Here is a 26,730-nt window from a genome sequence, read left to right on the forward strand (position 1 = left end):
GAATCCCTCCCCAAAAAAGTTTATCTTAAAAAGAAAAAAATTTGTGGTTTATGTCTGTGTATACGTGTTTTTGTTGCTGTTGTTGTTGTTTTGGTTGTTTTTTTTTTTTTAAAGATTGAGATGGCATTCAAAAAAGCATTCCCAACAAAGACTTGCATAAGAAAATAAACTCCAGAGTGGAAAAAGACAAAATTTGGATATTTGGAAAAAAGGACTCGGGGTAAATGACACATGCATGAATGAGGTTGTAACACATTAGTCAAGAATTATTTCCTGAAGCCCCTGATAGGAAAGAATTTGAAGAGTAATTAAAACATCTAGCAAAAAAAAGATAATACAAAGAATCAAAGGGTAGTTAGTTCTTACCAGGAGTTGGAGAAAATGGATTTGGGTAATAAAAATGATCTGGAATTATAGTGATGATTTGAGATAAATTGATAGAGATAAGGATAGATAGATAGATAGATAGATGTAGGTATAGTGATGATAGCTATACAGCTTTAGGAACATTCTAAAAACTACTTTAAAAGGGTGAATTTTAGCTGGGTGCAATGGTACATGCCTGTAATTCCAGTGTTTTGGGTGACTGAGGCAGGAGTTTTGTAAGTTAGAGGCCAGCCTCAGCAATTTAGAAAAACTCTGACTCAAAATAAAAATAAAAAGAGCTAGGCACAATGGTGAACACCTGTAATTGAAACTGCTTGGAAGGCTAAAGCAGAAGGATCATGAGTTCAAAGCCAGCCTCACAAAGCGAGGCACTAAGCAACTCAGTGAGACCCTGTCTCTAAATAAAATACAAAAGAGAGCTGGGGGTGTGGCTCAGCGGTTGAGTGCTCCTGAGTTCAACCCCCAGTACCCCAAAATAAATAAAGCAAAAAGGGTTGGGTATGTAGCTCTGTTGAAGAGTACCACTGGGTTAAATACCCCTAAAGAAAAAAAATAGTAATAATATAAAATAATAAAAGAGTGGATTTTAGGGCTGAGAGCATAACTCAGTGGTAGAGTATTTGTCTATTATATCAGAGGCCCTAGGTTTTAGCCCCAGCACAAAAAAAATACGATTTTTAAAATGTGTGTGTGTGTATATATATCTATATATACACACACACACACATACACATACATGTATGTATACATACATACATAAAAATTTATATATATGTATATGTATGTATATACACACACATACACAGACACAGGAATTTTATGCTATGTAATGTCATATCTCAATTTAAAAAGAAAGAACTGAAAGGGGGATGAAGAATTCAGATTTATGTGGATGTGCTTGTTCATGAGGCATGACACGTAAGGACACGTCATAAATAGAATATATGCATTGCATTACTTCCTTCTTAGAAAATGCAGAGGACAAATTCCTGGGGTAGCCAGTTAGGTCTACTAGTTAGAATGCCATGCTAACAAAGTTAAACTTATTGCTGTGTTTCCTGTCTAACTAGGGCAATTTCTCCCCCTCCCTCTCTTACTCTCTCTCTCTTTTTCCCCCCCTTTGGCAGTCACAGATTGCACTTCTAATGCTGATTAGCCATCTTGTAAACTCATGCAGTTGTTACAGGGGATTCAAGTGAGAGAAGATGGATATTCAGAGCAAATCCATCACGATTGCTAGAGAAACATCCATGCTCCACTGGGAGCAGACCTACAGAATCATCTTCCACACAGAGAATACAGAATATTTAGCTGTGCTATTATGAAGACTCATTCATAAGTTCCTCAAAAACACCAATGGAAAGCTCTAGATAGCTTTAAGGGAGAAAAATCCCTCAAAAAGTACACCTGTTGAGTGAGTATGTCTGTTAGCTATAAAGGAGTAGTAATTGAAGGATTAATGAGATCTTTGTGCTATGAAGAAATTACAGTGAACACTACTTTAACTCTTAATTACTTAGCAGCAACTTCTACACTAATGTGAAATAATCATTTGGGAGGAAAGCAAAATATTTATATTTAATTTATTAAAATTTCTAAACATACTTCATTCCATATAACAGAAAATTGCCTTCTCTAGCTTTCTCTAGTAGGGTTAGGAGAGATGTTTAAAGATGCTACCTACACATTTATCTTGAGTAGGTAAATAGCAATTCTGCTATCTTTCCAAGCAGACTGGGGCTGCTAAGGAGAGGGGGAGGACATCATATTTTATTCATTTATTAAAGGATTAGCTTAGCTCATAGGATACATCCAATAGTAGTTTGAAAATTAATAAAATATATTTCAAATAAAACTCAAAAAATTATTTCTAGTTTTTTTCTACAGTATCCATGAAGATCTTTACAAACAGACCTTTTCAAATCAGCCACAGAGCTTGCTTTCACTTCCTCATAATGCTTAGCTATCACCTCATCTTTTTACTCTATCTGGACACATTTTTACATTACATAAAAGTTCTTACTATTTTCTCTACTTTCAAAACTTTATGGAAAGATGCCATATAACAGATGCTATTCTTAGGTTGAGAGAAGATTCAAGATTTAGAGCATGTCTGCCATGGAAGAATAATTTCCTTTATCCAACTTTGGTCAAGTTTCCAAGGACAGACACAATGCACAACAGTTGACAATGGTCCCACTAAGGATTCCATTTCTCCTTGGGTGCCAAATCCAGAGCTAAGTTTTGCTTTGGTCCATTATGCTAATCAGTCTTCTGTCATTTCTGATTAGCATGAATACCTTCAGACACTTGATTTAAATTGAGCAGCCTCTTGACTCCACTTCCTTAGCTCTATTGACAACTCTTATCATCCCTTTGATTTCCATGGAGCCCAGAACACTGTCTAAATACTCAAGAACTAGCCTGTATTTCTCTGAGCTAATGATACTTATGTGATCCCCATATTACAAGGTAGTAAAAGTGCTGAAACATTTCCCATCCTTTGACCCACTTGCAGGCCAGCTCTGCTCTAAGGTAACTTCTATAGTGTAGAGCCACAACTGGTCCACTTTCTAGAAGAAATCATGGCAACTGAAGAGGCAGCACATAGATGTATCAGGATCTTCTGATCCCTGAGCACCTGTCAGTCAACCACATCACACTGTATGGCACATCTGCTGCTCTAAGGATGCCAAAACACTATTTTTGTTAAGTTCTGTGAATCACATTGCAATGAATTCTGATACAAGATTCTTTGTTTCTAAAATGTTCCTAAAGTTTGATATTAATAGCTAATGGAGTGTCTGGTATGGTGGCACAGCCCTGTAATTCCAGTGGTTCCAGAGGCTGAGGCAGGAAGATTACAAGTTCAAAGCCAATCTCAATAATTTAGTGAAGCCATCAGCAACTTAGTGAGACCCTGTCTCAAAATTAAAAAAAAAAAAAAAGGGCTAGGGGCTGAGGATATAGCTCAGTTGGTAGAGTGCTTGCCTCACATGCACAACGATCTGGGTTCAATCCCCAACACCCCCGAAAAAAAAGAGGGGGCGGCTGCGGATGTGGCTCAGTTGGTAAGCACCCCTAGGTTCAATTTCCAGAAACCAACAAAAAAAGCTAAAGGAATCTACATTATTGACCAATTTTTGTACTATTTTAATCCTGAGCCTAAAAAGAAATAAAATCATCATGCTTGTTTCTTGGTTGTTTGTTTTTAACAACTTTTCCTTGGACTATTTTTGGATTTTAAAGCCTTTGGTGGACTAGACTTGCTGAATATACCTCATTCTCCATTATCCTTCACTTACCACCTACTCTAGGGTCAAGCTACTGTTTGCACTGTCCTATAACTACACCAAGCACATCCCTGTGTCTGGGATTCTAATTTGATGGCTCCCCTCCTCTGGGATGATTTACCTTCTAGAAGAGACTCTCTGTTTCAAGGACTCAGTATGTCTCCCCTCATTTATTAATTATTCCCTGCCTCCTCCACCTTTCTTTAGTCTTTCACTCCTCCAAGTTCCTAGAGCAATTATAAGCTGTACTTTTACATTTCACATATAACTGTAAACAATCTAATGCTATTTTTAGACTGTCAGCTTTTAGATACAGAGCTCAAGGGAAAGTTCTGTCAGATACCTAGACAGTTAGAACTCAGTACCACTCCATAAGTAATTCAAATTATTTTAGAACTGGAAGGGACCTTGGAGATCACTTAGTCCTAACCTCCATTTCATACAGGAAGAATATGCAGCCCATAATTGACTCATTAATCTATTTGCAAATGAATTATAATTATTCATTAATATGCATTTACTGGAGCAACCAAATTGTGCTTTTCATCAGGATTTAGTAAATAAAGGTTGCAATGAACAGCAGGTCAGGCAAACACTTAAATAACATTCTGTTATGTGAAACACAGGAAACAAACCTACCTGCAGCTCCAACTGAGCAGGCAGCATTAGAGGAGAGAAAAATAGTTACATTACCAATTGGATTGGAAGACTTCCCTTCAGTTGGTCATTACCAATCTGGATAAAAAAGATGAAAAAATACATAGCCCTGCTTTTTAGAATATGTAAGAGGAAAAAACAAGATAGGTCAACTAAGACTGACTTCTAAAAGCCACATGCCTGTGGCTTTTGTTGTGACACAAGGAAACTTATACAGAACCTGTACCCCAACTTCTTCAAGAACAAGTACAGAATAGACTATGCTTATACATCTACAGCTTCACTACATGTGTAAGCTTAAAGTCTTTTCCTTCAAAGAAAAAATAAAATAAAATCTAGCAAGCATTTCTCTGGACTTAGTAAAATATCAAAATAGCCAAAGCAGAAAAGATAGTAATTGAAAAGAGAAAAAAGTGAAGATTGGGAAATAAAGTAGAACAATGGATAAGAAGATATTCATAGCTTTTTGTTTTTCTGGCCTATATTTACATGTTTATCGATCCTTTTGAAGTAGTATACACTGAGCCACAGTTGTATGTGTTTCAGTTTATAGGACCCTCATAAAGGGTACTGAGATAAAGAGTTCTTAAGAGCCCCTCAAAGCTGTCATGTACCTATGAACGTTTAAAAGTATTTTTACATGAAGGCCTGGACTATTTTTCAAGGTCCCTTCTAGCCTATAGGCAAATAAGAAAACCAAAAGAGGTAGCTGAACCCAATTTCTCTTACCCACAGCAAGATCCCTTCGCAATGTTATCTGTACCTACTACCATGGACCCTCTGAATACAGTTTAACTTATCATCTTTTTTTTTTTTTTTTTAAAAAAAAAAGAAGACCAAAAGAAACATAATCTAAACCAATCATCCATTTAAAATTTGTAAAGCCTGGGAAGTTGTGTAAAAAATCTTTTTCATCTAAAGTCAAGTACAAATCAAAGTCTTTTTATGTTCAGCTGGCCACAAACATGGGTTTTATGTCATTGCTTTTTGTCTGCATAGACATCACACAAAACCATACTGTTTTCTACAATACAATCCCTGCAGTTACTGAGACTCAAATGCTGACTGTGAAATAGTAAGAGAAACACACATCTTAACTGGAAATCATGGAAGCCCTGTAGTCTCATGATCTAAGGCCAAGACACAGGTCACATAAGCGAGATGTTAGTTAGCTCCTGACATACAACTTTACTTCATGCTGTCCCAAGTGTGTGGACTATACCTGTCATATCAACTTGGACACAGTTCCCTTTGCATTGACAAATAGTAGTGACACTTGCCAGTCTCCCCTTGGAAATAGTAGATAACCAATTTTAGTTCCCCACAATTAACTTGAGAGCTATGATTAGAAACAGACAAGCCTGGCTTAAAATAATTAACATAAATAATTAGGGATAGGGATGTAGCTCAGTGGAATAGTGCTTGCCTAGCATGCAGGAAGCCCTAGGTTCCATCCCTAGCACCAAAAAGAAATAAAAGAAAAAATATATATAATAATTATAATTAAGTATACTTATTTCTCCATTTCTAATCTATGAACTTAGAGATGTGAAGAGCTATCTTATTTTTACTATACTAATCCAGGAGCTGCCAAAATCCAGGCTGATAAAATCTACGACCAGCCATGCCAGCCTGCCATAGGATACGGAAACATTAAGAAAGAGAACTTTCTTGCAAGCATATGATAGGCTAGATAACAAGATTTCAAAGTGGATGGTGAACAGGCTGGAACACCATGCGTTGAGGGGAAGAAGGAGACCAGCTGTAAGAATGAGCATCCCACTTACTCGGATGCGTTTGGCCCTGCGCATGTCATCTGCGGTCAAAGTGCTCTGGGTGGGTACCACACTCTCTTCATGCTGTGGCTGTAGGTGAAGGGTGTGAGTTTCTGGTTCTTGTTCCAGAGACGACCGAGTTTCCTGTGGCAGCTGAGGGATTGGGATAGTGGTCTGTTCCGGTTGATCCAGCCCATTCAGAGTAGCTGGTTCAGCCTCATCAAACTGCTCCTTTGTGGGAAAATGTAGCAAGTCCTGAAATTTGCAATAACCAAGAATTATATACTTACCTAGATAGAGATCAGTGCTAGAAGGACTACCAGCTCAGATTTAGAATTGCTGCTTTTTAAAAAATTTTTCTTAAGAGACAGCGGCTTGCTATATTACCTGGGCAGGGCCCAAAATCCTGTACTCAAGTGATCCTCCCCACTCAGCCTCTCAAGTAGCTAGCCACTGTGCCCAGCTATTGCTTATTTTTAAATGACCAGATTCATAATACTCAGAGAAAAAAAAAAATACTCTCCCTCCGGGAAAATTAATTAAATACACACAAAATACAAAAATCACGAGATATTTCAGACCACTGAATGGGGAGGATCATGATATGAACCTTCACAAATATCAAATTTTGTAATGGTTTAAATTAATAAAACAAAATTGCCTCTTTAATATCTCTGGCCAATATCAAATTTTGGGGGGCAGCAAAGTTGAGTTTTTGAATAACTGTGAATAATTGTGAATAACGCTTGAAAATACATGCTTTCTGCCCTTCTCCAAATCCCACTTAAGTTAACAAGCAGCAAAGCTCTGATTCTTTGACAGGACTATTAACATCTGAAAGGTGCTTGTGTTTAAATCCAGCCAGAGTTCTGAAAGTTCTCTAAACAAGCATCTAAGAAGGAGTTCTTTCCCAATTCCCAGTACCTGTGTCCCATCATCACTTTTCTCTCCATTTTCACTGGTTATTTCCAAGCGGATAAATTTTGGAGGACGCCCTGGCCTTCGACCTGGACCAAATCGTCTCTTGCCTCGTCCCCTCCCTCTGCCTCTTGTTCTGGGGACAAAAGATTGGGTTACGGATAGTTATAGTTACACCATACTCCATAAAATGTTTCCCTAAATGGTCTGTACTAACCCCAGATTTTGAGTTCCCCTCACTTGATTAATTTCCCTGATTCTTTTCTCTAATGGAAACACTTTCTAAAGTTCTTATCTTTGCCCTCTCTAAAGCATAAAGAGGTGTCTTCAAATTATTCTGGGGGAAAAAAAAGAGCTATGTAAACACAAAGTGCTGACAACATTTTGCTTCTGAAAGGAGGTGAGAAATGCAGACAGAACATGCTAAGCCTAGTGTGTTTTGAGGACATGTTATCTTAGACAAGATTCCAGCCTTCCTCTCTTAACCTCAGTTCAAGATTTCTTCCACAAAATGTGGCTAAATGCAAAGTATTTTGTTTTACCAAAATCTTCAGGAGAGGGCTGGGGATGTGGCTCAAGCAGTAGCGCGCTCGCTCACCTGGCATGCTTGCGGCCCGAGTTCGATCCTCAGCACCACATACAAACAAAATCTTCAGGAGGGTTAGTACAAATTTCTAATTCAACTATTCCAAACACCAAATTGTTTTATTTTATTTTATCTTGCTGTTGACATTGTAACTGGCACAACCCTTTTGTTTCCACATTTTTTTTATTAATGCATTATAGTTGCATATAATGGTGGGATCTGTTGTGACATATTCATTCACCACACAATATAATATAATTTGGCCAATATCATTCTCCAGTATTTCCCCTTTCCCTCCTATCCTTCCTTTCCTTGGTCCCTTCCCCCTACTGATTGCCCTTCCATTTTCATGAGATCCCTCCCACCTTTCCTTTTTCCTCTCCAGCTTCCACATGAGAGAAAGTATATGACCCTTGACCTTCTAAGTTTGGTTTATTTTGCTTAACATAATGTTCTCAAGTTTCATCCTTTTTCCTGCAACTAACAATTTCATTATTCTTTATGGCTGAATAAAACTCCATTGTGTACATATACCCATTTTCTTTATCCATTCATCCATTGATGAACGCCTACTTTGGTTCCACAGTTTGGCTAAGATACTGAATAAATTTTACCTCCTTTAATGAATGACTAACATACAAAAATTCCTTATTAAGATATTTCAAAAGTACATCACAAAACATCTTTTAGATATTTTGTGAATATCCATCATATCATACTCTTCTACATAGCTATTTAACAAAATTTTTCTTTTCTTTATTTTTTTTTTTTTTCCAATGTTGCCCAGGCTAGTCTCAAATTCATGAGCTCAAGTTCCTGCCTTAGTCTGCCAGGTAGCGGGAACTACAGGCACATGCTCTCTACTCACTCTCAAGTATGGAAAATTCTAAACACACACAATACCATTATCACACCTAAAAAAAAATCAGGTAGTTGCTCAATATTATTATATCTAGTCAAAATTCAGATTTTGCTCATTTGTCTCAAATTTATTTTATCAGATAGAAAGTGAACATTTTTCTATGTGTCATACACTATGCTTGGCACTAAAGATATCAAGTTAAAGGTGATCTTATCCTCAGAATTTAGCAGAGGCAGCAGGCCTGTAAGTCAAAAATCCTAATATAATATAAAAAATGATATAATAGAACCATGAAAAATGAGAAAACCTAGGAGTAAATATCTTGAATCTCATTGCATCCATCACCTTCAGATATTTATCCCCAAGGTCATATCTTAGACCTGTCATCCTCAATACAATCCCACTGCCCCTGTTTCCACAAAGGCCCATTCTGACACACTATCTCCTACCTCTCCAGCTCACTCTCTCCAATACCCAAATTCAATAACCCTTCCACCCCCATCATCTCCCAGTCCAATCCTTCCTTTGTCCATAGCACACCTCAAAGGTCATTCACTGCAATCAATCCCTTGTATTTTCTCTGATCCCCATCCGAGTTGCTGCTTCTTTGTTGTCACTGTGTTGGATGCTCTCAGCAAAACCACATTTTTTATAACCCAGTTCCCTGCCTGCACTGCAGCAGCTGGATGGGGCTCGAAAACAACATACAGTCTTGCTTGTAGTCTCTCATTTTATGACTGTGAACCTCATATGGACATTCAGTGTTGCAGGCAACTGTACAATACTTCCCTAGAATATTCTCTTTCCCACTTTCCTAAGTGAGGTTTCACACCATCTTGTATCTTTCCAAATCCTTTAAGTGGACAATCCTACATCTGTCCCATGTAATCTAAAGAACACTCTTTCCTCACCTGAACTGTTGCAATAGTTCTGACTGAACTCTGGGTCTTTCCTCTTACTCCAATATACCCTTACCCTGATGTTTAAATGCTATCTGAAGGATTCCTACTTCATAATCTCTAGTTAAGGGAGACTTAACTGAAGTAAGGGGATTTTCCATTGTTGGGTATTGGTTATGCTAGAAAAGCAATAAATAGTAAATAAGGAAGGGGTTAGTTATGAAAGACAATCCTCGATAGCTACCTAACTGGTTACCTGTGTAAGCATACGCACTCATTAGTCTATGTACAAAAATGATTCCAAACCTGATTTGTGAGCCTTTGTCCTCATACATACCTGCTAAACACATCCAGTTTCTCATCATGAGAATTGAGATGCTGCTGCAATTGCTCTGAGCTTATAAACCGGCGGTTACATTCATAGCAGGGCCAATTCTTCTCTTGCTCTCGAAGAACTACAATCACAGGAGAGAAATCATGAAAGCTGATGATCAACAGACACCAGGAAAACTCAGATGCCTGTTTTCTCTGCCATTCTTATCTTCCTGCAGACAGTATCTGCTATTTGTATGACTTTCTTGTTATAAAATCAAAGACTAGAATTTGGCACAGAGGTGAGTTATAGGCTCTTATTTTCTGACACATTCATGCAGGACATCAAAGGAACAACACGCTCACACCACTCTACACACACACACACACACACCCTTCACCCAGAAAGAGAGAAAGCACTGTAAGGAGATCTGTATTTAGATAATCCAGTGATTCAGATCCAAGTTTCATAATATTCCTTTTCTTTTATGGTACTGGAGATTGAATCCAGGGGCAAGTTTTACCACTAACCTATATTCTAGCCCTTTTTATTTTCATTTTCAAACAGGGTCTCTAAGTTGCTGAGGGTCTTGCTAAATTGCCCAGGATGGCTAGATTTAAAGGTGCGATTCTCCTGCCCCAGCTTTCTGAGTCACCAGAAATACAGGTATGCACCACTATGTCCCGCCCAAGTCTCATAATTTAAGGGTATATTTTATCACAAATAACTGAAAAATCAATGCCCAATATAATGACTTCAGTAAAATGTTTGGAAGTAACTCCTAAAGCTGAATATATGCATAACATAGGACCCTGTAATTCCACCCCTAGATGTACACCTAAAGGAAATGTGCACACGTGTTCACCAAAGACATGTACGAAAACAGTCAGAGCAGGCACTTTTTAAAACAGCCCAAAACTACGAACAATCCTGATATAAGATAAAGAATCTGGCCAACCTTAGTCTCTGGCTCCTGGGAGGAAAGCTCTTAGTAGCTGGAATTTCCTGAGTGATAGAAGTGCCTTTGTTATCATCATGGCCCCTCATCCTACCTGAGTTTATGCTAAGGAGATGACTCAGAGTCAGGGGTAGCAGTGTTAGAAAGTTCAACCTTGTGATTAGGTTGGTGCTTTGCCAGGTGCTTGGCACACACCTGTAATCCCAGCCACTTTAGAGGCTAAGAAGAGAAAATCACAAGTTCAAGGCCAGTCTGAGCAACTCAAGGAGACCTTGTCTCAAAATAAAAAATAAAAAGGACTGGGATAGAGCTCAGTGGTAGAGCGCCCTGGCTTCAATCCCCAGTACCACAAAAAAAAAATGGGGGGGGGGGGGCTGGTGCTTTGAATCAGTTAATACCAGCCCTACCTCCCAGAGGAGAATGAGAGCTAGAAATTGAGTCCAATCACATGACCATTAATTCAATCATGCCTATATAATAATGCCTCAATAAAAACTCTGAATGGCAAAGCTTAAATGAGTTTCTATGATTGGCAATGATACATCAATGTGCCAGGAGAATGATATATCCTGAGAGGACACAGAAGCTTCATTGGGGACCCTCCTAGACCTCACCCTAGTTCTCCTCATTTGGCTAATCCTGATATATATATCCTTTATAAAAAACTGTGACCATTAAATAAAATGCTTTCCTAGGTTCTATTGAGTCATTCTAGTTAATTATCAAACCTGAAGAGCAATAGAGAGCTCCCTAAATTATAGCTAGTAGTATAGGTAGGTTGGGAACCACGGAGCTTGCATCTGATATCTGAAGCGAGGGGACTCTTAATGAAAACTGTGCCCTTAACCTGTGAAATTTGACCTAATTCTGGGTACTTACTATGATAATTGCATTGTACAATCAAATCTACAGCATAATAGATAAATAAATGGTTATACATTTATACAACAGAATACCAAACAACAATAAAATGAATAAATTGCAATCATATCCAATAATATGGATGAACCTCACAATGCTGAGTAAGATGCCCAGACACAAAAAGTGTATATATCATTCTATTTATGTGCAATTCAATAACAAGTAAATCTTATATGTGGTATTGAAAGTCAGGAGAGTAATCACATTTGGGAACTTACACAGAGAGTAATCACATTTGGGAACTTACATGAGTTCACTGTAAAAATTCATCAAGCAGTATACATAATAATTTGTTCACCTTTTTATACAGAGATGGCATTTCAGTTAATATTTACATTAAAGATAAAGTGAATGCCTGCTTTACCATGTCCTCAAAGATGTTCAAGTCCAGATAAGAATTGTCCTCTGATCTAGATTCTAATTTAGTATTTGCAGGTTTTTATTATATTAAATACTATTTTCTAGCACCCATGAAAGAAATGTAAATGTCATTGTAATTTGATCCTACAGTTAGATGGAGGTGTGTAGCTCTAAGAACCTGGAATATCTTCTGAAATACACTGAAATGAAAAAATTAGAGGCTGCATGAAGATGTAACATATACAACTTAGAATTCATGTAGAAAATATACAATATAAAAGTCCAACCACCTTTCCTTTCTTCCTCAGAGATGTCATGAATTTTCTGGTTCACAAACTCAGCATAGGATGCAGCATACCACACCTGCAAGAACCAAGGACATCAAGAATTAAGGAACATCACCAGATGTGCTTTGCATGCTTACATTATTTCTCCTGTTAAATGAAACAATTCAGGCTTTTTCACAGCCCATTAAAAAAAAAATCACACTGTGAACCTGGCTCCCCAACACCCATCTGGCAGATCATCTGTCAGGAAGTCAAGACACATTGCCTGTTTTCTTTTCCCTTTTTAAAAATTCTGTGTTTTTTTTTTTTAATTAGAATAACTCCAGAAGAACTTTATTCATAGTCTCTTCATCTAGATAAAACAGCCTCTTCTGATTTGTAAAATAATAATAATAATAATAGAGCTATATTTAAACACAGATTTGAATACAGCTGCAATCATAGTGGCTGCCACCAAATAACTCACACTGTGATCACAAATGGGACTGTACCAAACACTTCCACATTCTCCCAGGGCTCTTCTCTCCTACGCCAGTGATAGCTGTTTCTCTCCTACCCCAATAGCTGCTTCTGCTCACTCACCTTAGCTGGCTCCTCTTCCACCTAACTTCCCAATATTAGTGCTCCTCAAAGCTTACTTCAAGTCCTGAGCCTTCTTATTTCTCCCTCCACTGATCACATCAATTTCTAACCACTCTATACTAATGATTCCCAAATTAATATCTTCATCCCAGATGCCCCTTCTCTGATCACTCCAAATGTATTCTATTTCTGATCTGATATTGGGGATATTTCACAAACAACTTAAATTTAACATGCCCAGAATGGAATTCTTGATGCTTCCCAACTCATATCTCCACCTCTACCTAACTTCTCATTTCAATTGCCTCACCTTCCCCCCAAGTGCTCAGACTTAAAACCTAAAATGTATCTTTGGTTTCTCCATTTGCTTCTGTAATCCTTCAGTAGAACTGTCACTTCCTCAGGTGTTCTCCATCTCTGCTTCTTCCACCTGGAGGCATGCCACCACCATCTCTTGCCTTCAAACTAGCCTCCCTTTTTCCTTGCAATCCACACAGGAGCCAAAGTCTTCTTAAAATAATTGTCTTCTTAAAACACAATTGAATTTTGTTTTACCAGAAATGGCTTATTTCATAATAAACCTGAAATGTTCATGATAATCCTCCAAGGGCTCCATGATCTCCTCTATCTTACTAAGAAACCTCAGCTCCCATCACTTTGCCCACATTTAGGCCAAGATGGCCTACACTCAGCAACTCAAACATGCCCAGTGCCTTCCCATCCAAGCCTTTGCCCTTGTTGGCTCACCCCCTGGAGTGCAAGGTTCTTCTCCTTTGCTCTTCTTATAACCCTCTGCAGGACTGGTCTCTTCTCATTCCCAGACCTCAGCCTATCACCTCTTAAGCAAGGCTTTTTCTATGAAGCACATCTAAATTGGTCCCTTTCCCGTTATTTGCTCTTTCTGCACCATGAAACTTAACTCCTATTGGATATTATTTATTTGTTTACATCTTTCTGTCCACTTCCCCCCTAGAATGCAAGTTCCCTGAACACAGGGAAACAAGCTTGTTTTTTTCCTACTGTCTGAAACACAGTAGGATTTCAACTTATTAATCACTAAATGACTTAATCATATGTAACTTTTATAGAACATTAATTTAAATATAAGGGAATATTTATAAAGGCAGACTTCATTTTGAATGGTGGAGTAATATTATGTAGAATCTGTATTCCATAATTGACTCAACTGTGCCCCTATGGTTGTACTTTTAGGTGGTTTATATTTTGCTATTAGAAACACACACTAATCCATCAATTCCAAGATGTATCTTTTTTCATATTTAACATCTCAGAAATCAGAAAGCATCTCCCACTCTGGTTGGCATCCTACAATTGCTGCCATGATGCAGCACTCAGAACCTGCACAACACTCCTGCACAAGTCTGGCCCAGCTCTCTGCACTGTACTTACCTCATTCAGTTATAAGCCCCCTTTGGGTTCCATGACTTGTTGACACCTGCCAAGCACTACAAATGAAGGCCAAAAAAACTGCCATTTCCCTCAGAATAAGAAAAAATTTCAAAGTGGTTAAGAGACTGGTTAGCATTCTACAGGCCTCTCATTAAGGCTTCAGTCAGAACTGTCAGAAACTTCCTACTGACTTGATCAAAAAACACTTCGCTTCCAAGGGCCTGTGATTCAATTTAGGAAAAAGACACAGATGAATTCAAATGAATGTGAAAGCACAATATTCAAACTTGATAGGGGTATGGCTCAGTGGTACAGCACAAGTGTCAGGCCCAATTCCAACCACCATGCATACAAAAAGTTACATGGTATGGAACAAGATCCCAGAGGCAATAGTGGAATATTTATTTTTTTACTACCTTTATTTGTTTTATTTTGATGTGGTGCTGGGGATCAAACCCAGTGCCTGACACATGCTAGGTAAGCACTCTACTACTGAGCAACGTCCCCTGCCCTGGACTATTTATTTTTAAAAGATTGTGAGGAGTTGGGATATGGCTCAGTAGTAGAACAAAATCCTACCGCATGCGAGGTCCTGGGTTTGATCCCAGGCGCAAAATATATATGTAAATATACATATAACAATACCAAGGACTGGAAATATACATATAACAATATCAAGGACTGGGATGTGGCTCAGGGGTAGAGTATTTTCACAGCATGCATAAGTACCACACAAACACACAAAATATATCATCAATATCATCTTAATGGAACAGAAGATGGCAGAAGACAGAAAAGCAAAAACATGAGGCCTATACTTATAATCCCAGGTACTTAGGAGGATTATAAGTTTGAGGCCAGCCTATGTGACTTAGTGAGACCTTGTCTCAAAATAAAAAACAAAAAGGGCTGGGGAGGTAGGTCAGTGGAAGAACATTTACCTCAGATGCAAGAAGCCAGGAGTTCAATCCCCAGTACTGCCCCCAAAAATCACAGACATCATGATGTAAACCAGTGATTGAAAGGGGAAAAAGTGACAATGCATAAAAAGCAGTTTTATATCTTAACTTTTTACCTAAGTATGCATTTTCATGCATGCACAAGGATGATATGATTTAAAAATTATTTCTAATTAAATCTAAAATAGCTCTTTTGATAAGTATAAAGTAACCATGTTTATCAATTTAAAAAATACAGGCAGGGTGAGTGGCTGGACCAGCAGCGGTGGGTACAAGGCCAATTCTGGGTGCTTGGGATCCCCATTATGAACAAAAGGAGAATACGGCTGAGAGAAATAGCAGCAAAAAACAAGCCGGAAGATGGTGGGAAGAACAATAGTAGCCATGTAAAGACTGTTTTTTTGTTTTTGTTTTTGTTTTTGTTTTTAAAGCTGATTGAATGTCTGCCAAAATGTTCAAGTCCACCAAAAGAGAGGCACTGTTGTGACACTAATGAGAGATCATGACACAGCTGTCCTTGGTTGGATTTCTTTTTAATAATGTGTGACCTTCATCTTTGATCCCCTGATCTGCATTACATTAGATAACATTTCATGTTTTAATTTAATTCTGTTTTTAAATTTTTGGTGTATATGTTGGAACATCTCATTTCTCAAAGCTTAGCACACTGATTTCCTTTAAGTGATAATGAATTTGCAAACTGTCGTCTTCATGTTCTACATTATAAATCATTTTAGTTTTAAATACACACACACACACACACACACACACACACATATATATATATATATAAATTTTAAGCATTTAAAAATAGTTTAATTGGGGACATTTTTTTTGTTTTCTCTTTTGTCCATTCTGGATATGGAACCCAGGGCCTCATACATGCTCACTCTACCTCTAAGCTATAACCCCAGCTGCACCACACCGTCATGCACTATTGGGGAATGAACTTTACCACTAAGCTACATTTCCAGCACCTTTCCTTATTATTTTGAAATAGAATCTCATTATGTTGCCCAGGCTTATCTCAAACTTTCAGTCCTCCTGCCTCAGCTTCTTAAGTCACTAGGATTACAGGTATGCACCACCACACCTGGATTAAGGGTTAAATTTTTTTTTTTAACATTTCTTTTCCCTTTGTAAATAGAGTCTATTCTTGGTATTTGTTCATTTGTCCATCTAGATGTAGCTAAGTTGAAGGTATACAACTCTTTGTCTCAGTCATCATACTTAAAATCTTTTACCCTGTATTACAAATACTTCCCCATTTTCTCATTCCTTCTATCTGTTGTTTTGGTTGTTTTATTGTACTCAAATATTAAATTCCTATTTAATTATTTCTATTAATCTTAACCTCTACAGTTACACTTACTTTTTTACAAGAGAAAACAGAACTAGAGTAAGTTAGTTCAGTGGTGCAGCACTGGAATAGATGGCATGAGATGTTAATCTCCTTTGACATTCTTTTTACATATTTTCTTCATGGCTGGTGGATTATCTAGCTGATGGTTTCCAAGACAGAGGTTTTGCACCTTTTGAATAAAATCCAGGACTTTGTTCTCCCACTAAAGAGGAGCAATCAGTTTCTAACATTGAGACACTATGCAATTCAGTGTTCATGTACTGATATAATCATTTCTCATCTATTTTGTTATTTACCTCAGGAAGTTAAAGAGTACTTTGGCCCCCCTCTTTTGTCCATGTTCCTAATATATGCTAAAGAAGGAAGGAAGGAATCTTGGGCAGGAAGAGTTGCTTATTGATAAAGCACTTGCCTAATGTGTAAAGCCCTGGGTTCTATCCCTAGCAGCATAGGAAAAGAAAAAAAAAAAAGAATTTTTCTTTTGGAATCATACCAAAATTTCATTATGTCATCAAAAGTCAATATTTAGACAAATTCTAACAGGGTTACCCCCAAAATACATATTTCTGAAATCAGAAGTCAAAGAATTCTTTGAATAAAATGAAGTATTCAGATAAAGAAAAGGAATCTTGCCCATCCATCTGAATTTTATTTTATAAAATCCCACATTTCACAACAAATTCTTCTTTAGTTATGTATAAATGACATTAAGTGATACTATCTTTAATTACCCCATCACAAATATCAGTCAGCTCCCCATACAATCACTTTCTTATCCCCAGACCTAATGCCTTTCTGTAGGCTCTTGATGAGAACAGAGCCCATCTACTTCTCATTGTTTTATTTACAAGATTATTACCGATCTGTAGTACATAGCATAGTCAGCCCTCTATATCCATGGATTCCCCCAACTGCTGACCAAAAATACTGTCCAAAAAAATTACATCTGTACTTAATATACAGAGTTTTTCTTGTCATTAGTCCCTAAACAATACAGTATAAAAACATTTATATAGCACTTATATTTTATTAGGTATTATAAATAATCTAGAAATAATTTAAAATACATGGGAAGAATGTGTAAGTTCTATGCAAATATTACACCATTTTACATAAGGATCTTGGGGGAATCCCGGAACCAATTTCCCCTAGGGATGGCTCCAGAGGTAAATAAATTACCAGTAAAGAACCATTTTAGTAAGAATCATACTTACTAGAAGGAAAAAATTAGGATAAGTTCTTTTTTAGCAGAGAGCCCTCCAGATCCAGCACTATACCTTCAGTTCCTGCTTGGGTTCCACATTCTTTATCGTTGTATAATACACATGGTGGCCATATTGGTAAGCCACCAGGTTCTGCTCCAGGTGGTTTTGGGCTGGACGTACAAACATCATCCAGTTACACAGGGTCTCATCAGACAACTCAAACCATAGGTCTTCATGCAAATCCCTGTCTTTTCTGTCCCCTTTATCAAGAGAAACCTGCAACCAAAGAAAAGGTAAAGACCCACACCAAAAAAACAAAACCTTCAATATACTATTAGCAATAATATACAAAATATTTCTCCTTAAATTAACCATATATCTTCCCTTTGTATCTAGAAAGATACTAGAATTGTGACTTACCAAACATAAAGAGAAAGAAAGGATACTTCCTGAAACCTCTCTTACCTATAGGAGAATTACATGGCAAAATCTAAAAGTTCACCAATAAAACTACATAGCTTTAGTTAATATCTCACAAAACTAGCACAACCAAAAATGCTGTAAATAAAAATCAAGCACAATACTCTCCACTTCATTATAATTTGCATCCTTTGGAGATTCAACTGTATCCATTTATAATATTCAGCCCAAAGACAGGTAATATTCTTGCTTGGAGATCTTGAGCATTAGTTTAAAAGAAATCCTCCCTACAACAGCAGCTAATTTCTCTAAATAACATTTCAGATATTCACCCTTTCTTACTGCCCTTTCTTAGTGCTTCAGAGTAGCTATTCAAAACAGCAGATAGTAAAGAGGGTTGGATAGAAGCAAAATCATTAAAAGTAAAGAATGCAGATCAAAATAAATATTCTTCAACATACAGCAAACTTATTTTTTGTTGTTTTGGGGTAGGTTTCTTATTTGTTTTTTGTTTTTGTTTTTGCAGTGCTGGGGATCAAACCCAGGGTTTTGCACATGCTAGGTAAGAGCTCTACTACTGAGTAACAGCCTAGCCCCAGTGAACAATTATTTAACAGAAAAAATTCAAACCGAGCCTGTTTTAATATTGAAAAGTGGGGTATTTTGCAAACATTAATGGCACACAGCAGATTACATACATCCGTGTAATTTTCTGTATTCCAAAGTACTGTGTTTTGGGGCTGGGGATATTGCTCAGTTGATAGAGTACTTACCTTGCATGCACAGGGCCTGGGTTCCATCCCCAGCATCCAAAAAAAAAAAAAGTATCCAAAGTATTTTGTTTTTGTTTTCCTTTGTTTGTGGTACTAGGGATTGAACCCAGGGGCACTATAACACTGAGCTATACCTCAGCACGCTTTTTTATATTTTTTATTTTGAGGCAGGATTTTGCTAAGTTGCCCAGTCTATCCTCCAACTTGAGATCTTCCTGCCTCAGCTTCCCAAGTTGCTGGGATCACATGTGTATACCACCATGCCCAGCCACATTCCAAAGTTCATTTTAAAAAAAGAAATGAAAAAAAAAAAAAAAAAACCACACCAATTTCTCTGTTTTGTGTTGAATTTTGTGTCCCTCAACCTCTAAGTCATGTGGGGACCCTGTAACCTCCAGTACTTCAGAATGTGACTGCATTTAGAGATAGAACCTTTAAAGAGGTAATGAAGTGAACATAACATAATTAGGGTACACCCTAATCTAACATGACTGGTCCATTTAATAAGAGGAAATTAGAAAAGACACACATAAGTACAGAGGAAAGACCCTGTAAGTGCACAATAAGAAGACAGTCAAGTGCAGGTCAAGGAGAAACCTGCCAACACATTAATGTTAGATTTCTAACTCCAGAGCTGTGAAAAAAGAAATTTCCATTGCTGAAGCCTCTCAGTCTATAGCATTTTACTATGTCAATTCTAGCATATTACTACAGACCCTAAAAACCACACTTCTCAGAATTATTCACAGGGGTCTAAAATTATGACCTCCATTTTATTGGGGCGGGGAGTAATGTTTCCATTTAAAATTAAGCATAAAAAGAAAAATACTAGCAAATGACTGTTATGAAATGAAAACAAAAGACTCAGCAAAAGAAATGAATGCCCCTTGAAAAACTGTTAAAGAAGGGAGTGAAATAGGAAAAAGTATAAATTACCTTTAGATGAATGTAACAGTCTTTCAGTTCAGACCCCCTGACAAGGGGTCCCTCCACAGGGCCAAACTGGGTACGCTTGGGAATGCGCCTTTTTGAAAACACTCCTCCAAGGAACCTGTCTATGTAGAGGACCAGGGGGAGACTCGCTCTTGCCCGAGTGAGCACAGGCCGATTGGGGATGGGATGCAAGGGGCCATGCTTGGGGCACACTGAAGAATGGGCATTATTACATTCCTCACACCCTGCAAAAGAAAAAAACCTTGAAGAATAGTCAAGTTTCTTGACATCATTTTACTCTCAGGTAAAATGCATGCATTTCTAGCTCATTCTAAAAAACTCAGTTTGCACCAAGCCAGTCACATTTCCTGTTTGCCAGTAGCACCCATGTATACATTATCCACCAGAATAAGATGTACATCACCATAAAGCAGGGGAACAGTGGCTGGATCATACAGTATTCACATTCATGTTTCACCATTTCACCTCCTTCAGCAATGTGGTAATCTGGTTTAGATATTTTTAATTCCTATAATTCTCAAATAATGGAGAACAACTTTGTATTAATATTTATTATTAAAGTGGCTTTCTGTGCATTTGACTTAGGAGTTCCCCTGAAAACTTGTGAGTTCAAGGAAAAATTAAACAAGTAAGTTTTCTGTTGGGTAATAATTAAGTACAGGGCTGAACACTGGCCCCCTAGAGAGAGAGCTTACCAGCACCACATGGATGGCCCAGGAGAGGTAGTGTAAGGCCACAAAGCTCTGAACAATCTCATTCACTCAAATGAACGAGGTCAGAACTTTGCTATATATATGTGAAGATCCACAGATAAAACAATGATTTGGTAATGGAAACTCTTAATTTTTTTGTTTTGTTTTGTTTTTTTAGTACGAGGGATCGAACCCAGGAATACTTTACCCCTGAGCTTCACTCCCAGCCCTTTTTATTTTGAGACAAGGTCTCACTTAATTGCTGAGGATCTTGCTAAATTGCTGAGGGTCTTCCTAAATTGTTGAGGCTAGCCTTGAATTTACGATCCTCTTGCCTCAGCATTCTGAGCCACTGGAATTACAGATGTGTACCACTGCACCTGGCTGGGAAGCTCTTCTAGTGAAGAAAGTGACAAAGCAAACTTGTTAGAACTGATATGGCTGAATAGTCCAGGACTAGGTCAACTACAATAGAAAGCTGGTATCAAGAGTGACCAGACTCGGATGCCTCATCAGCCATTCACCCCATGTCACCCAGAGCAGTTGCCTAACCTATTCTGGGCTTGTTTCCTCATCAGGAAAATTGGAAAACAAATACAAGTGTCATGACTCCTTCCCTGGGCTACTGTGAAGATGAAGTGGGATGATGCACACAGAGCATGTGACACAATGTGTGGGATGTGGGAAGGATTCAGTGCAAATGAGCCATGTTCACATTCACACACACTCATGAAAAAGATCATGTGGCTTCCTTTGAGAGTCCAGTGACTGCACTTACACAAGTCGTGGGGGTCAAAGGGCCGGGGTGGGTCTGGCTCCCAGTCATCCAAATCTGTGTCTTCACCGTCTTCTTCCTCCTCTTCTTCAGTATCCTCATCCTCCTCCTCCTCCTCTTCTTCTTTTGCCTCCAGTCTAGCTATTGGATTCTGCAGAGTTGCCAAAGGGTCAGAACCATCCACACTTTCAATGGAAGGCAGTACCTGGTTATGCACAGGTAATGAGGCCTGGAGGGAAGTTTAAGGTGGAAAATAAGCAGACATCTGCTTTCAGTCAGTTGGCACACATGCATACACAGAGGATAGGCTGTGGTGGAATATATTCTTTAAACTAGTTCTCGGCAAGGAAAATGGAAAAATGGTTTCTACCTGTAGGCTGTAAGAAATAGTCTGACTCTTTCAGATGTCTGATGCTCACAGCTTTTAAGCTCAGCTCTCTTTCCTCCCATTCTGCCTGTTATTTGAAAGGCTAAGAAGAAAGCCTGGGTCTCTCTCCTCTGATTCCAGCAGGAGATTCAAACCTAACAAGGCCCTAATCTTAAGCATCTAACTCCATCCTTTAGACGCAGTGATGCCAAGGCTCTATTCCTTGAATTGCACCCACAAGTCAATTCACACCTGCTCTAGAGGACCACCATGCTTCCTCAGAGACTTCCAGAATATGCAACATCTTTTCATCATCTCTTGGGGTATGGGGGATCCTCAGTCTTCACAGTATAAACTAAATCTGGGGTGAGGGTCCCACCTGCCCTTTCAGGATACCACCACACAAAGGAGAGAATGACTTGGCCACTCTTCAACCACTTTGTTTTTGTTTTTGTTTGTACTGGGGATTGAACCCAGGGACATTTTACCACTGAGCTACATTCCCAGCCCTTTCTATTTTTTTATTTTGAGATAGGGTCTCACTAAATTGCTGAGGCCAGCCTTGAACTTGTAATCCTTCTGCCTTAGCCTCCCAAGTTGCTGGGATTATAGAACTGTACCATAGCACCTGGCTCTTTTTTTTTTTTTCCTCAAGAGATGGGGTCTTGCTATGTTCCCCAAGCCAGCCCCAAACTCCTGGGTTCAAGTGATACCCTGCTTTAGCATCCTGAGTAGCTGGAACTATAGGTGTGCACCCAGTCTGCTTTACTTCCACCACTTTTTTTCCCCCAGTTTTGAGGATAGAACTTAGGGTCTCCCTATGCTAGGATGCTGGGCAAGTGCTCTACCACTAATCTATATCCCCAGCCCCCACCTACTTCACTTTTAAATCCAAACATGGTACAATACATGGTTGGTTTAATTCTATGGTTGACAAGTCTCCTTTCAAACACTTCAGGGAGCTAAGGTTTTCAGGAAGGAACAAAGGAGATACCTATTGGCTTCCTGATGTTGAAGTCAGGCTCTTGCAAATAAAACAAGATTTGGGTGACATATTGGATTAATATTATCTCATCAAATACATGGGTAGAAAATAAATGGCACCTTAAGAAGTTCTCCTAAAAAATAAAAATTAAAAAAAAAAAAGAAGTTCTCCTGCTTCTCATGTGTTATGGAGTTATATTATACCCTAGATTCCTTTTATTCAGTATTATCTCTCCTGCCCAATTAGTTCATAGGTCATATTCATGTCATGTACCCTTCCCTATTCAATGAATCAAGCATCTAAATATATCTACTCCCTTTTCTTTCTACTTCTCATATACCATTTTCTTCTCCTAGAATGTTCTTCCCTCACCAATCTTCTAAATCAAATTATGTTTCAGTTTCCCAATGAGCCCTATATGTTGCTTCTAGGCCTCTCTGACTAAACCCCCTATGTTCCAAATTCCTATAGCATTTAAGAGTCACAGAATCCAGATCTCCACAACCCTGAGCCTCATTTCCTTACCAGGCAGCCCAGATCATTCTGGGATAGCCCCGACAGCTTCTGCTTAGTCCAAATCTCCCCACACACATCTTCCATTCATTGGTCAGGGCCTAGGACTTTCCTCTGGAATTAGGTAGAATAAGTCTAATCCTTCAGCAATGTGAACTAAACACTTGAGGACCAAAAACCCCTAATTCATTCAATCATTCCTCACATGCCTGAACTACCAGGTCTCTGATCCTCTTGCCTTCATTTATTTCTCAATGGATTCCATATTTTTATGAATATAGCATCAAACAGTACTAGCATCTATGACATCTACTCTTCCAGTATGAACTGAACCTGAACTTGCCAATAATTAAAATTAATTGCCAAGTCCTTTTTTCCCCCTCACAGAGTTTATTAAACCATCTTTCCCCTCCTCAGGACTTAAATAGCTGCTTTTTTACTTAAAAGGGGGATTTTGCATTTATCTCCAATAAATTTCATTACTCCTGTTATTCCAGTCTGCTAAGATCTTTGAGAATTTTGATTCTGACATCTCACACATTAGCCATTCCTCATAGCCTTGTATCCATTGCCAACCACCATCTGCTTTGTCCCTGAGTATTCACTTCTACAAGTCCATCTTGGCTGTCCAACTATGCCTTAGGAAGTAAACCATGGTCTCAGAAATCAGACAGATTTTAGAAAGAGTCCTGACCCCACTACTTAGCAAGTTATTAAATTTCTCTGAACCTCGGTTTCATCATTTGTCAAATGGACACATGAATATATACCAAAATGGTTGTTGTGAGGATAAAGTGAAACAATATACATGTAAGGGCAGTAACAGCATCGTTGGCACTTAGTACTCAGCATAATTATTATAATTATAATCTTAACTTCATTAAGAACCAAGGTGACGGGCTGGGGATGTGGCTCAAGCAGTAGCGCGCTCGCCTGGCATGCGTGCGGCCCTGGTTCGATCCTCAGCACCACATACAAACAAAGATGTTGTGTCCGCCGAAAACTAAAAAATAAAATATTAAAAATTCTCTCGCTCTCCTCTCTCACTCTCTCTTTAAAAAAAAAAAAAAGGACCAAGGTGACATCATATACTTCCTCTATAACTTTAAAAGACAATATTGCTGAGCATAGAGTATTTGTTCAACTAAGACTGTGTGAATATAGTTTGTTGAACTATATGTGGCCTTTTGGGAAATGACTTCAATCCCTTCAGGCAACTAGAAAAACTCTTTGCTACTATTCACAGAGACATTCTTTCGTTATTGTTGTTGTTATGCATCTAAATCTATGAAGAAACAGTACTGAATGTATTTATAGAACACAGCCTGTTGGGATAGTTTAAAGACCACTGCTCAATATTTGAAACACTCTGGCTCCAAAAATCACATAAAATCAGCTACCTCAAATAGAATACATGTTTATTTGTTTGGTTTTTTTTTATTTTTTTTTTTTTAGTTTTCGGTGCACACAACATCTTTGTTTGTATGTAGTGCTGAGGATCGAACCCACACGCATGCCAGGCGAGCACGCTACCGCTTGAGCCACATCCCCACCCCTAGAATACATGTTTTATTTTTACTATTTTTAATTTTTAAAAACACTTTTATTAAAAGATGAGGTCTCACAGCTTGGGAAGCTAAGACAGGAGGATAACGAGTTCAAAGCCAGCCTCAGCAATGGCAAGGCACTAAGCAACTCAGTGAGACCCTGTCTCTAAATAAAAGACAAAATAGGGCTGGGAATATGGTTCAATGATTGAGTTCCCCTAAGTTCAGTCCCCAATACCTCAAAAGAGAGAGAGAGAGAGAGAGAGAGAGAGAGAGAGATGAGGTCTCAGCCAGGCACAGTGTTGTATGCCTGTAATCCCAGTGGCTCAGGAGGCTGAGGCAGGAGGACCATGAGTTCAAAGCCAACCTCAGCATCTTAGCAAGGCCCTAAGCAACTCAGCAAGAGTTGCTTAAAGAGTCTTAAAGAGTCTCTCTAAATAAAATATAAAAAGGTCTGGGGACAAGTCACCACTCCCAGCCTGCCTCAGCTTCAACAGAAACAGAAGAAAATACTGCCTGAGGGTGAGAACAAGGGGACATGGAGACAAAAAGAGGACAGGGGACTTCCGGCAATGCAATGGCTTTGGCCTCCTCATCACATCCTACAAGAAAGCTACTTCATTCTCCCCATTTCAGAGCACTGTTTACTCTGTCACCCTTTATTCTAAACCACTTAAATTTCATGCCAGCATTAGTGATGAATGTTATCACATACTAAACAAACCAAAGCATACAAACACCTCTGCTCCTCATAAATTCTTTATCTCTCTGCCAGGACATCCTGGAAGAATGAATTCAGCAATTCAGAGTTATTCTAGAAAAGCTAAGATGATATATATTTTGTTCCCAATAAATGCTGTCAGGACTCTCATTCAGTAAGGTAGCTGTTGGTTTCTTGCCAGTGCTGAGAAAGCTGACATCAAAATATCACCACAATCTTCACCTCCCCCATGCTGGGATACTCCCAAAAGACTGTCAAAGGAAAGACTTGAATACTTCCACATTATCTTTTAAGGACTCATGCTAAAGCAGTTGAATGTACACCAGAACCAAGAAAACTACTGTTGAAGGGCTGGGGTGGGCCCGGGTGGGGGGGTTGATGATCGTGTCTAGATAAGAGCTATGTATTTCTAGCGAGTATAGACCTGAACACACAGTAGGATGCACTGCAAATTTGTCTGATTCAAATTCAACTGACATTTACTGAGTGCCAGGCATATATTTAAATTCCTTTGAGTCCAAGTGTTATCACACAGCTCCTAAAAGGCAGAGTGAAATTCAAATTTTGCCTCTGCCCTGCTTTTTCTACTTCATCACAATGGCCCCCAGGGAATTCAGAATTTGGAATTCAATCTATCCAACCAGGGCAGCAAAGGTAAACTTGGATGCCAGGGCAACACACATGCTCCTAAGGTACTAGCCAGGCAGTGAGTTGGTAAGCAACATGTGCTATTTTATTTATAGGAAAAGAATAAGAAATGAAATTATTTTAGTGTCTATATGTGTTGTCATGTACAATCAAATACAGTAAAAGGAAAAGTAATTGGTTTAAATTATGGTATTCGTTCTTCTTCCATTTAATGCCACTCTATAATTATTTCTGAAGCTACACAATGTATTTTAGGATACAATTTATCTGAGAAGTGGAATATGAAACGCCACTGGACAGCAGCAAACACGACAGAAGGCTTCTTGGTTCCTACTGAGACCAATTATCAGTGCAGCATATTTTCTTCTCAGTGTGTGGGGAGTCACACATGTTCATTTTCAGAAACAAAGTGGAGACTGTGCTTTCACGTCTAGAGACTATGCATGCTTTTCTTAAGGACAAGGGAAGGCACATATGAAAAGGACTTTAAACAGATTTTGCTACCACTAAAAACAATTGGAAATAGAAACCTTTTCACTAAGGCAACAATAACAAATGCAAATATCATCTGTGTTAAATCCTCATCCCAATTTTCTATCC

The 26,730-nt window shown here is 38.4% G+C and overlaps 1 protein-coding gene across 4 annotated transcripts in view; it reads right to left on the bottom strand.

The window, feature by feature from the left end:
- The window catches only part of Prdm10 (PR/SET domain 10), a 93,419-nt gene that overhangs the window by 25,228 nt on the left and 41,461 nt on the right, over positions 1-26,730 (bottom strand). For 3 of the 4 annotated variants that reach the window (XM_048796224.1, XM_048796226.1, XM_048796225.1), the window contains 8 exons: positions 21,353-21,578; positions 19,865-20,106; positions 17,808-18,011; positions 12,220-12,292; positions 9,715-9,832; positions 7,037-7,166; positions 6,125-6,367; positions 4,320-4,331 (listed from right to left, as the gene is read on the bottom strand). In XM_048796224.1, the coding sequence (XP_048652181.1) occupies positions 4,320-4,331; positions 6,125-6,367; positions 7,037-7,166; positions 9,715-9,832; positions 12,220-12,292; positions 17,808-18,011; positions 19,865-20,106; positions 21,353-21,578 (1,248 nt within the window). The remainder of the gene's footprint in view (positions 1-4,319; positions 4,332-6,124; positions 6,368-7,036; positions 7,167-9,714; positions 9,833-12,219; positions 12,293-17,807; positions 18,012-19,864; positions 20,107-21,352; positions 21,579-26,730) is intronic. The other variant, XM_015499044.2, reaches the window with a different exon arrangement.

Source organism: Marmota marmota, unplaced genomic scaffold (assembly GCF_001458135.2).
Source record: "Marmota marmota marmota unplaced genomic scaffold, marMar, whole genome shotgun sequence".
Taxonomy (NCBI): Eukaryota; Metazoa; Chordata; class Mammalia; order Rodentia; family Sciuridae; genus Marmota; species Marmota marmota.